The sequence below is a fragment of the Manihot esculenta genome, chromosome 13 (genome assembly GCF_001659605.2).
Source record: "Manihot esculenta cultivar AM560-2 chromosome 13, M.esculenta_v8, whole genome shotgun sequence".
Lineage (NCBI taxonomy): Eukaryota > Viridiplantae > Streptophyta > Magnoliopsida > Malpighiales > Euphorbiaceae > Manihot > Manihot esculenta.
The window spans coordinates 25,545,307-25,561,095 of record NC_035173.2 but is presented as its reverse complement, the minus strand read 5'-3'; the positions used below and the strand labels follow the sequence as shown (position 1 = coordinate 25,561,095).

The window sequence follows — 15,789 nt, the reverse complement described above, 5'->3', positions numbered from 1 at the left end:
GAGGAATACCTGGAATGAAGCCTCATGATATACCTCATAAACTTCTTCTGATCCGTGTCAAGATTTTTCCCAGCAAATGGCAACAGCTCCAAGAATCTATTTGTATACTCATCCACACTCATCTCATCTGACTGCCTCAACTGCTCAAATTCAATCATCTTCAACTCCCTTGAACTGTCAGGGAAAGCCCATCCTGCAAACTCATTTGCAAACTCCTCCCATGATAGGCTGTCCAACCTCGGGTTCACATAGTTTTTAAACCACTCTCGGGCCTTCTTGCATTTCAGTGTGAACCCAGCCATCTGAATGGCTCTACTGTCATCAGCTCCTATCTCATCTGTAATCGTTCTGACCCTCTCAAGATACACAAACGGGTCATCACCGGTTTCATACTGGGGAGCACCCAGCTTCATGTAGTCGGTCATCTTGACCTTGCTCCCTCCAGATGAGCTAGGTTTTCGTACTTGGATTTCTGGGACAGTAGGTGCTGCTGGTGGTGGAGGAGGTGCAACATCCCCTGGGGTAGGGTTTGCTGTACCTGGGTAGAAAGATGGGAGTGGGTACATAGGGTACTGTGGGTATGGTGGGTATGGCATGTGGGAGTGGTAAGGGCTAAAGCTGGGGTAATCCGATGTACCTCCCATCGAATACCCGAGATTCTGAGAAAAGGGTGGGTACTGGGGTGGCTGAACAAATCCTGAGGCCTGAGTGCCTCCTTGGGACTCTCCCATGCCCTCTTCCGACATACTCACTCCAAGACTGCCATCCCTCCTTTGATCCACATCAATATCATCCCCCACATCCTCTGACATTCCTCCTTGAACTGTTCCCCTTACTGATATGCTTCTGCCTAAATCCAAAGACCTTCTAGGGTCTCTTACTGTTCTTTCTCTGTTGGACCTACTAGACATTGCCCTTGGCAATGCAGGGGGACGGGCACTCATGCCCTCATCCTCCGGTGGTACTCCAGTCAATCGTGCAGATCGACGAGTTCCTCTCATCTTACTTACTGAAAAACAACGCACATCACTTAAAACATTAGCACCAAATGGTTCATGTGCAAACACATGAACCCGCATCACATACATAGCATACATAGCATATCATTAATGCACATGCATATAATCATGGCATTTCACATCATCATTCGAGACAGGACTCTACATCCTATCCTAGTGGACATGATTTTCCTATTGTGCTTGACCTTCTATAACCTCTATGAGCCCGACACTCTCTAGGTCCGACCATATGAACCTAGGGCTTTGATACCAATCTGTAATGACCCGGAATCCGGATCGCTACCGGCGCTAGGATCCAGATCGACTTAAGGCCGCCGGGACCCGTAGCAAGCCTAACATACAACCTGTAAACCTGTTTAATCCCATACATGATCAACAATTACATAAAAATTTTGAACTTTTCTTTTCATTCATTCATTCATTCATTCATTCATTCATTCATTCTTTCACCAAGCTTAACCTGTGCATGCACAAATCACAACATAAAACCTCTCACTGGAGTCCTCATCAAATACTCCAATGGGGTATCACAACATACATTAAGCTTGGTTTACATAATCATCATTAAACATTTAAGATCATGCACTAGAAAGGGATTAACAACATACTATGGTCAAGCACAACTCTAAACTTCCATAAGCATCATTACATTACATTTCTATACTATACTTTTACATTACATCAAATTCATGTCCGCATCTAGCTATTACATATAACATGACTCTACTCTTGTTGACCTCCTGGTCTACCCTGTACCTGCAAACCTGGGGGTTAAGGAAGAGGGGTGAGCTATAAAGCCCAGTGAGCAGAATAAATAAACATTCAATTTAAATTTCATGCTTTCATGAAATGCAGCACATCACAAACAAATCACATCAAGGATGGTATTGTCACCAATAGTCCTCTACATTCCAAGGTGCCAGGACGTAGAATGGATCAACTGGACTTTCTCTTAAACATAACATATCATAACATTCCAACGTGCCGGGACATAGAATGGGTCAACCGGTCTTTCTCTTACATAGTGTCGGGACGTAGAATGGGTCAACCGGACTTCCATACCATACCATACCGTATCATATTACATCGTATCATATTGAGGACTAAGGATCATCCAACATCCATCCACATCATCATCAAATTATGCAATGCAACATATTCGTGAATTCTAATGCAAACAACCTAGAATATCACATGGCATTCGTGATGCATGAACATGCTCAAATCTATATTTATTTGCTTTAAAACATAAGTGTTTATTCTACTCACCTCAGGTTAGCTCTGACAAAACACTGAAGCAGCTGTTTCACTGCTGGGGTCCTCGGTTCCTCGGGTCCGAACCTACACAGGTGGACTCAAATGAGGGACCAAACATCCATGAACATGACTCTAAAATACTCCCCAAAAACCCCCCCTAAAACACCATAAAACAATCACATAAATCATGCAAAAGAAGGCTGAACAGGGCACTTTCGGCGGCAGGTTCAGCGGCCGAAAGTCCCTCCAGAGCCGAAAGTCATGCACCTTCGGCGGCACTTTTGGCGGCCGAAGGTTCCCTCTAGAGACGAAACTCATGCATGTTCGGCAGCCGAAACTCCCTTCCAGAGCCGAAAGTCCACTTTCAGGGGCAGGGTTCGGCAGCCAAAAGTTGGCCTCCACAGGCAGGTTCGGCGGCCGAAAGTTCCTTCGGCTGCCGAACCTGAGTTCTTCCAAAGGGCAGAACTCAGCCTCTTTCATGCACAAATACCTCCCAATCCATTCCATCATGCATTTACCTAGTCTACAATATGCAAACTCAAGCCAACAAGCACATAGGGGTCTCAAACTAACTTAAACCCCAACCAAAACACATCAAACATACAAATACTACCCACATTGCTCATAAGCATAACATAAACCCATAGACTCAACAATAACCTAAACATGCATTTCTACCCCATAAATCTTCATAAAACTTGTTTAAAACATATAAGGAAGGTTGGATCTAAGCTTACCTCTTGAAGATCGAGAGGAAAGACGATCCTAGCTTGGAGATGGGGAGAAATCAACTCTTTGGTCTCCAAGCTTCAAAACTTGCTCTTTTGCTCAAATATCTTCAAACCAAGTGAAAACTCATAAGAAAATCATGAAGATTCGAAGGAAGAAGCTCAAAATCGATGAGGGACAGCGGAGAACTCACCTTGGCCGAAAACGGGGAGAAAAGCTCACCCGTTCGGACATGGGGACCCCTTTATAGGTGGCTGGCCAGGCCACTTTCGGGGACCTAACGTGCCTCCGCATGCATGCCATATTCGGCGGTGGAACATAAGGTTCGGGGCCGAAGCTGGACTTCCCTCACTTATGCCTTCGGGGGCCTAAAGCACTCCCGAAGCGCATGCATGTTCGGCGGCCGAACCCGGATCTTCCTCCAAGAATATTTTCATGCAAAAAAACTCATTTTCTTTCTTGCTTAAAACATAAAATACTTTAAAACATTTTATAAAAACATGATTTTACCCTTCTAGAGGTTTCCGACATCCGAGATTCCACCGGAAGGTAGGAATTCCGATACTGGAGTCTAGCCGGGTATTACATTGTTTGTCTTTGGTTTATTCAATATTCATACAATTTCATGCTTGATTCCATTATTGTTTTGTTATTTTGATCAATGTGACCAGTTGATTATTGATTGCAAGGTAATATATTGTTAGTTTGGATAATTTTAAGTCCGTAATTTCTTGGATTGTTCAAACATAAGAACACTTGGTGTGAAAACTAAGAAAATTATATGACCTAGCAACATCTCATGCGTTTGGGTAGCTAGGATTGGATCTCTCTATTTCTTAATATAATTGACAGTTGTTTGCTGCCTGAGGCCCAAGGACGTTTCTTAACAACTTGTTGATTAGTGATTAATTAGAGGACGTTCCCTAATTGGTTTATGATTAAGGAGAGACATGGTGGTGAGAAGCGTTTTCCATCTCCATAACTAATCTATTGAATTATTCAAAAGAACATAAGTTTCAATGATCAATCCCAACAACTGAAATGGATCCAATTCTTCAACTAGATCTTTCTTATTTTTGATTTCTCTTTATTTTTATTATTCGCTTTTCTTTTATTGCTTTCAGTTTTAGATCTCTTGAATCAATCTCAAAATCCCCCATTTTACTTTCAGTTTATTTCTCTTTCAGTTTATTTTTGTTTCAGTTAATTCTCTTGGTCTTGATAAGGAAGATAGGTAAGTTTTCAATTCTCTGTGGATTTGATCCTTTACCACTATCTGCAGTAGTAATATTGTTGATAACCAAAAAGATTATTTTTGATCGGCTTTCTACAACTGCGAGTCAAAAATTGGCGCCGTTGCCGGGAAATTGATTTCACTCATTTATTTTTCTTTCAGGACCAGATCTACCACCCAAAGAATACCCCATTGCAGATCTAAACAAAAAAAAAATGGCCAAGGTAAGTACATCTGATCTCTCTTCTCAATTTTCTGAACTAACCTCTGCTATGAGAAGTCTTGTGATAGGTCAAGCTCAACAATTTCAACAAGCTCATGCATTTGAAGGATTCTATGGACAACCAAGACATGATCCTTACCTTGATACCTACAACCCATGTTGGAGAGACCATCAGAACTTTGGCTATGATAGGACTAATGACTACCAGTACTATCAAGGATACCAAACCCAAACAGCACCTCTAAGCTGCAATACTAATCTTGATGAGGTAATGAAAATTTTCCAAAGTCTCCAACAGCAAGTAGATCAAATGGCCACCAGAGTGAATGCACTCATGTTAAGAAGAGAGCAAGAACTTCAAGATGATGAGACTGATGATCAAAGTTTGCAACTACAGGAACAAGCTACTAAAGAAACACAACCAGAATACTGTTTGTCCAAACAAACCAGTCAAACAGAACTTGTTGATAGTTTAGATATCATTGATTGTTTGAACAAAGATGTTTTTGATATAAATCAAGATGATATACTAAACAATGATCTATACAGGGAAAAGAGCCAGAAAGAGCCAGAATTGAAAGAAACCGAATGTTGCATCCAATAGGTGGACTGCAACCATGCGCATAATGAAGAAAGCTCAATCGCACCTCTTCAGACGAGTTCGCAGAAACGCCTTGCGCAGGACAGTCCTGCAACACTTCCAGTCGCACCTCTTCAGCTTCCATCGCATGAAACTCCTTCCAGCCTTCTACTGCAGACCAATCATGCGCAGAAGGAGACAACTGAAACCAATTCAGCCATAGATCCAACGCAAACAGCCCATACTCACAAGGAACAAATGGTATTCCAAGCACCCAAACTTAAGGAGCATGCAGATCAATGCCTCCCCAAACCTCCGGATAAGGTAGAGTTTGTTTTGCCTGAATTCAATACTAAATTGCAGCTACCCATGGAGAAACATGAATTGGAGTTCCAAGTGCCGCCCAATCATCTCAAAAATGCAAACATAAGGGCCAGAGGCACACCTCATCTGAAAGAGGAGAAGCTAATCATGTTACTTCATGAGTACATGGAAAAAATAGGATGGGTAATGACCATATCAAAAGGAGTGCTACACTTTTCACTCAATGCAGTTGGGACTCTTTTCCCTTCCCCAATTACTTGAGCCTTGATCAAGTGGATCGCACCATGCACACCACCCCCAGGGGAGTACTTAGTTTTCTTTTGCATTTTAATTTTTCCAATACATTGAGGACAATGCATGATTTAGGTGTGGGGTGCATATTCTGAAGCTTTATTTTTGTTTATTTTTCTTTGATTTTCAGTTTGAATTTTTGTTTTTATTTTCAGTGTGATTTTTTTTTTCAATTTTTTATTTTTGCTTTCAATAACACATACAACCACAGTCTTCTTCCTTTTTGTGTTTCGATTTGCTTCACTCAAACTGATAGACTATGTTGGATGAGCTTTCTTTCCATGACCCATTGATGTGATAACTCTTTAAACTTATGTTGAATCAATTGCAGTGAGTTGTATTCATGTTTGGGAATTGCCTTTTGAATTGAATCTTTGAGCTTGCTATGGTGAAAAATATATTGATGACACTCATTTGAGAGAATGAATTGAAAGATGTGTAAATGAACTTAACATGACTTGTTTTAGCAATTAGTGTTGATTTGCCCAAATCATTGAGAAAGAAATTCGGCAAAGGCCTAGACTTCATGAGCACAAATTGAAAATTGTTTCAATGGTTGAAAGACTATGAACAGAGCTAGTAGCCACTTGGACAGGTGACCAACTGAGTAACTGGGGGTGGGTATCACCAATATGTACCTTCACGTCAAAAGGTTGGTGACTTTTTCAAGCAAGATTAAACTGCAAAAAGCTAAATTAAGTGCTTCAAGGTAAGGGAAAGTCACTCTGAAAGCTAGAAAAAGTCTTATCTGAACAAATAATATGTGCATGTATGATCTCTCTCTTGAGGAAAACCGATCCTAACAATGGTAAGTAAAGGGAGACAAGGAAAGAAGGTGAGTAACCTTGATGCATATATTCTTCACTGCAATGATTCAAAATAGGGGTTTAGAGTAAGAGCTTAAGTGGAAATAAGGATCAAGTAGCAAAGAAAGCTTATTTGACTATATTTATTTGCTTGAGGACAAGCAAAAGGCTAGGTGTGGGGGTATTTGATAGAGCATATTTTAGACCAATTTATCATGATATTATTGATGTTTATTTACATCTTTTCTACCTAAGTTTATGGTTTTGATCTTGTTTTGCAGACTTTAGGTGTAAAGAGACAATCTGGTGAAAATGCTCTTAAAACTGTCAAAAAGTGCCAAATATGGAAAGTGCCAAATAAGGAAAGTTTTCAAATAAGAAAAGTGTCAAATAAGGAAAGTGCAGAAGCAAAAACAGAGAAGGAAAGCGCAGTCAGCAGATTATTTGAAATTCAAAATTGCAGATCTTTCTTTCATTGTTTAAAGATGTGCAGACACCTCAGCAGTTAGTTCTTCCTATTTAGGAAATAAGATCTCAAGAAGATGCACTTGCCTCTCTTGCATTCAGTATTCAAGATTTGAAATTCAAACGAATACTCCACCTAAAAAGGAAAGTTTGGACAGAATCTCTTTCCTTCTGCACATCCAATCTGCACGCCTCCTTCCTTCTGAGAGCCAATCCGCGCGCCTCCTTCCTTCTGAAAGCCTTGCAACGCGCCTCTTTCCTTTTCAGACACAACTTAGGCAGCAAGCAGCCTCTTGGGCAGCAAGTAAGGATCTAGGGCAACACTTTTCAACTATAAAAAGACACAAAAGGAGCCTCCCCATGCTTTTTCAAGACCCCCTTGGAGACACCTACGGGATTGCAAGTGGCCACATCTCTTCTTCATCTCTTTCTTTATTTTTGGTTTTTGTTTTAGCCATGAGTGGCTGAAACCTTTTATTCTAGTTGAAGATTGGTTGAAACTTTAGTTGTTTTATGGATTGTGAGATCTGAACATACATTGTTTGTCTTTGGTTTATTCAATATTCATACAATTTCATGCTTGATTCCATTATTGCTTTGTTATTTTGATCAATGTGGCCAGTTGATTCTTGATTGCAAGGTAATATATTGTTAGTTTGGATAATTTTAAGTCCGTAATTGCTTGGATTGTTCAAACATAAGAACACTTGGTGTGAAAACTAAGAAAATTGTATGATCTAGTAACATCTCATGCGTTTGGGTAGTTAGAATTGGATCTCTCTATTTCTTAATGCAATTGACAGTTATTTGTTGCCTAAGGCCCAAGGACGTTCATTGGCAACTTGTTGATTAGTGATTAATTAGAGGACATTTCCTAATTGATTTGTGATTAAGGAGAGACATGGTGGTGAGAAGCATCTTCCATCTCCATAACTAATCTATTGAATTATTCAAAAGAACATAAGTTTCAATGATCAATCCCAACAACTGAAGTGGATCCAATTCTTCAACTAGATCTTTCTTGTTTTTGATTTCTCTTTATTTTTATTATTCTCTTTTCTTTTATTGCTTTCAGTTTTAGATCTCTTGAATCAATCTCAAAACCCCCATATTTTACTTAAAATTTATTTCTCTTTCAGTTTATTTTTGTTTCAGTTAATTCTCTTGGTCTTGATAAGGAAGATAGGTAAGTTTTCAATTCTCTGTGGATTCGATCCTTTACCACTATCTGCAGTAGTAATATTGTTGATAACCGGAAAGGTTATTTTTGACCGGCTTTGGCAACCTCGAGTCATTGGGTTCCTTGGGGGTAGATTCGGTGGTGGCTTGCTCCCAAAGTCGGGTTGCTTGCTTCCTTAATCGCCTGATTGTGCGCTCAATTTCTGGATCATAAGGCAGAGTTTCCTTGCATCCAGATCAGATCATGAAAGAAAAATAAATTAGTTAAATCAACTCCTTGGCAACGGCGCCAATTTTTGACTGTGCGATTGTCGAAGCCGGTCAAAAATAACCTTTTTGATTATCAATCATTTTACAACTACAGATGGCAAAAGAATCGAATCTACAGGGAATTGATACTTACCTATTTTCCTTATCAAGACCAAGCAAACAAATTGAAAGTAAATAAACTGAAAGTAAAATAAAAGGGGGGGGGAGGTTTGAGATTGATTCAATTAAACTAATAATGAAAGCAATAAAGTAAAGCGAATAATTAAAGTAAAGGAATTCAAATATGAGAAAAGCTCTAGTTGAAGAATTGAATCCACTTCAGTTGTTGGGATTGATCATTGATACTTAGGTTCCTTTGTTTGATTTAATAAATTAGTTATGGAGATGGAAGACGCTTCTCACCACCATATCCCTCCTTAAGCATAAATCAATTAGGGAACGTCCTCTAACTATCACTAATCAAAATGTTGCCAAGGAATGTCCTTGGGCCTTTGGCATCTAACAACTGTCAATTGCATTAAGAAATAGAGAGACCTAATTCTAGCTACCCAAACGCATGGTGACATTGCTAGATCATGCAATTTTCTTAGTTTTTACACCAAGAGTTACTTATGTTTGAATAATCCAAGCAATTACGGACTTAACCAAACTAACAAATTATTACCTTGTAATCAAGGATCAATTAGCCTTATTGATCTAAATAACAAAGCAACAATGGAATTAAGCATGAAATTGCATAAATATTGAAAAACAAAAGATAAACAATGTATGTTTAGATCTCCCAATCCATAAAACAATCAAAGTTTCACTTAATCTTCAACTAGAAAAAGGATTTCAGCCACTCATGGCTGAAACAAAACCAAAAATAAAGAAAGGAAGAAGAAGATGTGGCCGAATGGCTTAACTTGGAGACGAAGGGAAGCTTGTGACGAATTTGAGATGGGAGGAGAGGTACCCAGCGCTTGTTGATGCTCTTATATAGGCGTGTGGCTTGCTTGATCCCAAAATAAGAGGAGAAGAGTGTTGCCTTAAGTTTCCTTGTGAGGTGGAGCCTCCTTTTGAATTTTCAATTTTGAATTTTGAATGCTTGAGAGGCAAGTGCATCTTCTTGAGATTTGGCTTCCTGAATAGGTAGAACTGAATGCTGAGGTGTCTTCACATTTTAAATAAGGGAATGAAGATTTGAAATTTGAATTTCAAATTAATCTGCTCACTGTGCTTTCCTTATTTGGCACTTTCCTTATTTGGCTTAACTTCACCTGCAACTTCGCTTGGGCAAACTACTTGTTCTCTTTTATCATCTTTTAGGAAGTTTTAAGAGTATTTTCTCCAAATTACCTCTTTACACTATTTTCTGCAAAATAAGATCAAAATCACAAAATTAGACAGAAAAGTGTAAATTAACATTAATAACAACATAATAAAATGGTCTAAATTTGGACTGATCAATGGAAGTTGTGAAGAAAGAAATAGTGAAGCTCTTGGATTCTGGAGTCATCTACCCCATCTCTGACAGCAAGTGGGTGAGCCCTATCCACGTAGTTCCAAAGAAGACTGGGATTACCATTGTCCCTAATTCTGAAGGAGAGCTAGTACCACTCGTGTGCAAAATGGGTGGAGAGTATGCATGGACTATAGGAAGCTCAATACAGCCACGAGGAAGGATCACTTTCCCTTGCCCTTCATGGATCAAATGCTTGAGAGACTTGCTGGAAAAAGCCACTACTGCTGCCTGGATGGATATTTGGTATTCTATCAAATCCCTGTTGCTCCTGAAAATCAAGAAAAGACCACTTTCACCTGTGCATTCGATACCTTCGCATTCAAGAGGATGCCCTTCGGCCTTTGCAATGCACCAGCTACCTTCCAATGGTGCATGATGAGTATTTTTTCTGACTATGTGGAGAAGATTATTGAAGTCTTCATGGATGATTTCACTGTATATGGCAACTCTTTCTATGAATACCTTGCTAACTTGGAGAAGATACTTCAAAGGTACTTGGAGACAAATCTGGTTCTAAACTATGAGAAGTGTCACTTAATGGTCAACCACGGTTTAATCTTAGGCCACATCGTTTCAGCGAAAGGGATAGAGGTGGACAAAGCCAAAGTAGACACCATCAAAAGCCTGCCTTATCCAACTAGCATTTGTGAGATCCGCTCTTTCCTTGGCCGTGCTAGTTTCTACTGTAGGTTCATTAAAGATTTTTTCAAGATCACTTAGCTATTGTGCAGACTACTTCAACAGAACGTGCCATTTGACTTTGACGAAAACTGTAGAACAGCCTTCGATTTGACCAAATCACTGCTGGTCACTGCCCCAATCATCCAGCCTCCCAATTGGAACCTTCCCTTTGAGATCATGTGTGACGCCAGCAACTTCGCTGTAGGGGCAGTATTGGGGCAGCGTATAGGTAACTCTCCTCATGTCATTCACTATGCCTCACGCACCTTAGACGCAGCACAATTTAATTACTCCATAACAGAAAAGGAGTTGCTAGCCGTAGTATTTGCTATGGAGAAGTTTCAGTCCTATCTACTTGGGATGAAAGTGATCGTTTATTCAGATCATGTTGCATTGAGGTATTTGATCAAGAAAAAGGAGGCAAAGCCGAGATTGGTACGTTGGATATTGCTGTTACAAGAATTCGATCTAGAAATCCATGACAAGAAAGGAAAGGAGAACCTTGTAGCTGATCACCTCAGTCAAATACCTTCAGACATGGAGACGTGCCCCATCAATGAAAACTTCCCTGATGAATACCTGTTTGCTACCCAAGAAGAGGAACCATGGTATGCTGATATAGTGAATTACCTCGCTACAGGTGATCTGCCTTCTGATTTGCCCAAATACATGAAGGACAAGGTGAAAAAGGATGCAAGGTATTATGTGTGGGATGAGCCTTACCTATGGAAGCATTGTGCAGACCAAGTGATACGAAGATGCATCCTGGATCAAGAAATTTCTTCAGTCTTTGCGTTCTGCCACTCATACGGCTGTGGAGGACACTTCGATCCATGCAAGACAGAACAAAAGATCCTTGGATGTGGGTTATATTGGCCTAACATATTTTGAGATACTTATTTATTTTGTAGATTATGTGCAAGGTGCCAACAAACAGGAAACCTCAGCAACCGAAGTGAAATGCCACAAACACCCATCACGGTTTGCAAAATGTTTGACATATGAGGCATAGACTTCATGGGATCGTTTCCTTCATCCTTTGGTAACACTTACATACTGCTAGCCGTAGACTATATGTCCAAGTGGATATAGGCCAAAGCAACAAGGACTGATGATGCAAAGGTGGTAGTTGACTTTATGAAAACCCACATCTTCTCTAGATTCGGTTTGCCCAAAGCCATAATCAGTGATCGAGGGACTCATTTTTGCAATAAGGTAGTGGAAACCCTTCTAAAAAAGCACCATGTTATCCATAGAACCTCCACTGCCTATCACCCCCAAACAAATGGACTGACCAAAGTATCAAATAGAGAAATCAAGTCTATCCTTGAGAAGACAGTCTACCCAAATCGCAAGGATTGGAGTGTGCGCCTTAACAATGCCTTGTGGGTCTACAGAACAGCTTACAAAATGCCCATAGGTATGTCCCCACATAGGCTAATCTATGGAAAGGCTTACCATCTGCCCGTAGAACTTGAACACAAAGCCTATTGGGCTGTTGAAAACTGCAATCTTAATGAAAAAGAAGCCGGAGCCCATAGAAAATTACAACTACAAGAGCTAGAGAAAATTTAGCGTGATGCATATGAAGCCTCTTGGGATTATAAAGCCAAGACTAAAGCCTTCCATGATAAACATATCTCCAGAAAATAATTTCAGGTTGGTGATAAGGTCTTCCTTTTTTACTTACGGTTCAAATTATTTCTAGGAAAGCTACGGTCTAGGTGGATTGGGCCATTCTTGGTGGAGCACGTCTATCCATATGGGGTTATGGACATACGCAGTCCGGAAATAGGCAAGATTTTCAAAGTTAATGGGAACCGACTGAAGCCATTTTCATGAAGGATTTACTGTGCACCATGTGGAGGAGGTTCCCTTAGACTCCCTTTCCCCATCCTGTTGATCAAGGCAAAATAGTCCAGCCCGCAACAAAAAACCAGGGCGCTACTGGGAAGCAGCCCAGATGAAGTGATTTTCCCAAATCACTGGGCAGATTGATTGACTATACCATAGTTATAAGTGATTGGGGCAAGTGATTTGCCCAAATCGATGGCCAAATCGATAGGACTCGGCCATCAACAGAAAAGGCGTGACCAGGGCCAATCGAGTAATTACAACGAGGAGTTGATTTGGCCAAGTGATTTGCTCAAATCACTGACCAAATCACACTGCCACGGAATCACACACTCTGCAATTAATGATTAGGGCAGTTCAACTTCCCAAAGTCACTTTAAATAGTTTTTTCCTTTCCTTTTCTTTTTTTTACGCTATCTCTATTTGCCTCACTTCTTCCTTCTTCCTCAAGCTTCCCTCACCGACGACGTCAACCACCATGGCCAGAACCAAGAAGGTAGCCACCACCGGCCCCGGCATGTGGCGGAAGCAAGGAATGCCCAGACCTATACGCATTCCCACTGACAGTGATGAGAAGGCCATCAACAACCCTCCACTCATCGCTGATGACACCAACACAGGGACAACCATGGAAGCAGAGACTAGGAATATCGAAAGACCGAACGTCCAAACCTATAGCCAATGAACTAGGGCATCGATGATTGCCCCACCACCTACAACACAGATGATCGTGACAGACAGTGTAACGACCCCAAAATGGACCGTCACCGGCGCTAGGACTCAGGTCGGCTTAAGGCCGCCAGAACCCGTAGCAAGCCTGCTATACTCTCTGTGTACCTGGAAAACTCATACATGATCATACATTGTCTGTGAAAATAAAAACTCTTTTCTGAACGAAGGCTTAACCTGTGCATGCACTATCTCTGTACTCTGTACTCTGTACCCCTGACTAGAGCTTACTCTAGTTTCAACACACATATACTCATGTATATGTACCAAGGGGTCCAAAACTACCTAAACACCCCAACAAAACACATCAAACATAACACATAATCATGCTTACAAGCTAAACCTCAAAAAAAACACCCTTTGTCCCCTAAGCATGCATCTCTACCCAAACCTTCATAAAACTTCTGTAACACAGTAAAACATGTTCAAGATCTTCACGTACCTCCTGTACTCAAGAAGATGAACGATCTGACCAAAGAAAATGGATCAACTCTCTTCAAACTCATAAACTCTCAAACCTAAGCTTTTTGCTTCAACCCTTCAACACCTTGTGAAAACCAACAAAACAACACACTTTTTGCAGGAGCTGTACAACATAGGAGACGTGGCCAAGCTTCTGGACAGGGTTTGGAGCCAACACCTGTCCAAAATGCTGACTAAGGAATGCTCACTAGTTGGCTAACCAACTCAGCTTCGGCTGCCGAATCGCATGCAAAACCATGCAACATTCGGGGCCCGAACCTGAACTTCGGAAGCCGAACATTGGGCACTTTCGGCGGCCGAACTTACCTTCGGCAGCCGAACTTGGCAAAGTCCTCCATAGCCTTTTCTCTGCCAACCTCAAACCAACTCAACTCAATGCAACGCAAAACCTTAAAATACATCATAATACTGGAGTAAAACATAAATCCTACCCTTCTAGAGACTTTCGACATCCCGAACTCCACCAGAAAGTAGAATTCTGATGCCGGTCTCCAGCCGGGTATTACATGACCAGGAGACATGACGTTTCCAGAGGCTACTCCTTCCACTAGCCATGGACAGAAAAGGCCAATGACGCCTTCATCCTCACCACCACCGAGCCCAAAGCGCCGGACAGAAGCCACCATCGATACATCGGACACATTTCCAATGGGCCATGACCAAAACGATCTGCTCAGTGACCTATCCAGACCAGCAAACTGTAACGACCCCAAAATGGACCGTCACCGGCGCTAGGATTCGGGTCAGCTTAAGGCCGCCAGAACCCGTAGCAAGCCTGCTATACTCTCTGTGTACCTGTAAAACTCATACATGATCATACATTTTCTGTGAAAATAAAACTTTTTGCTGAACCAAGGCTTAACCTGTGCATGCACTATCTCTGTACTCTGTACTCTGTACTCTGTACTCTGTACTCTGTACTCTGTACCCCTGACTAGAGCTTGCTCTAGATGGGTTAACTCATACCTGTTAAGCCTGGTTTGTCACATACAGAAAAACATAGACATAGATACATATCCAGATCATGTACAACACATACAACACTAAGTCAAGCACATGTCTAACTTTAGACACACAATTATTACATCTCTTTAATATTACATGTCCACTCTAGGCCATTACAACTCTCTTTACTCTTTCCGTACTCTGCTGAACTGTCCCTGTACACTGTACACTGAACCTGCAAAACTGGGGTTAAGGGAGTGGGATGAGCTCTATAGCCCAATGAGTAGAACAGTAAAATATCTCAGTAAAACATGATCTCATGGAATGCGTCATAACACAAACATTTCACATCAAGAGTAAACCTGTCACCACATAGTCCCAGTAACTCTGTGCCAGGGCGTAGAATCGAGCACCTGGTCTTCCTGTCATATATGTATATGTGTATATAACACCTCTGTACTTACCATTGCCAGGGCGTAGTCAAAGGCTCCTGGTCTTTACTATACCTGCCAGGGCGTAGTCAAAGGCTCCTGGTCTTTACTATACCTGCCAGGGCGTAGTCAAAGGCTCCTGGTCTTTACTATACCTGCCAGAGTACAGAGTACAGAGTACAGAGTACAGAGATAGTGCATGCACAGGTTAAGCCTTGGTTCAGCAAAGAATTTTATTTTCACATAAAATGTATGATCATGTATGAGTTTTACAGGTACACAGAGAGTATAGCAGGCTTGCTACGGGTTCTGGTGGCCTTAAGCCGACCCGAATCCTAGCGCCGGTGACGGTCCATTTTGGGGTCGTTACACAAACCCTGACCATGCAACTAAGGCCTTGACCTTCAACAAGCACACTGAACGCACCAGGTTCGACAGGGTTTCTTCTCTACCATACCATCTAGGTAAGTTCCTCCACCTCGGCACCCTTGAAGCATTAGGACTTTGGGAACAGGTAAGATCTCTTGTTGATGATATTGAGTGGGGCACCTTCTTCTACTTACACATGCCTGCCTTCACTGAACTCACCCATTAGTTCTTTTGCACATTCTATTTTGACAGAGTAGCCCTGACCACCCTACACACACCAGACATTGTGGGTTTCAGGCTGTTAGGACAGCGATTTCACTTGTCCCTGCACGAATTCAGTGCTACTCTGGGTTGTGAATGCCCTGACTCCATCTGGGATTTCCCCACTGGTTTCAATCCCAACACTGCCTATGAAG

General features: G+C 41.3%; 1 protein-coding gene across 1 annotated transcript; it reads left to right on the top strand.

Moving 5' to 3' along the window:
• The first annotated feature begins 10,301 nt into the window (after positions 1-10,301).
• On the top strand, positions 10,302-12,404 carry LOC110629197. The gene is made up of 5 exons (XM_021776111.1): positions 10,302-10,372; positions 10,613-11,260; positions 11,474-11,543; positions 11,655-11,982; positions 12,271-12,404. Exons 1-5 carry the CDS (start codon positions 10,302-10,304, stop codon positions 12,402-12,404), a joined length of 1,251 nt encoding a protein of 416 aa, XP_021631803.1.
• Positions 12,405-15,789: the final 3,385 nt, after the last annotated feature.

What these genes read in the sequence shown, in the direction of transcription:
- LOC110629197 (XM_021776111.1), top strand. Translation starts at nt 10,302, where the DNA reads ATGGATGATTTCACTGTATATGGCAACTCTTTCTATGAATACCTTGCT. An exon ending in AAGGTGAAAAAGGATGCAAG is followed by an intron (nt 11,261 to 11,473) that starts GTATTATGTGTG and finishes TTTATTTTGTAG; the next exon opens with ATTATGTGCAAGGTGCCAAC. An exon ending in AGCTTACAAAATGCCCATAG is followed by an intron (nt 11,983 to 12,270) that starts GTATGTCCCCAC and finishes AATTATTTCTAG; the next exon opens with GAAAGCTACGGTCTAGGTGG.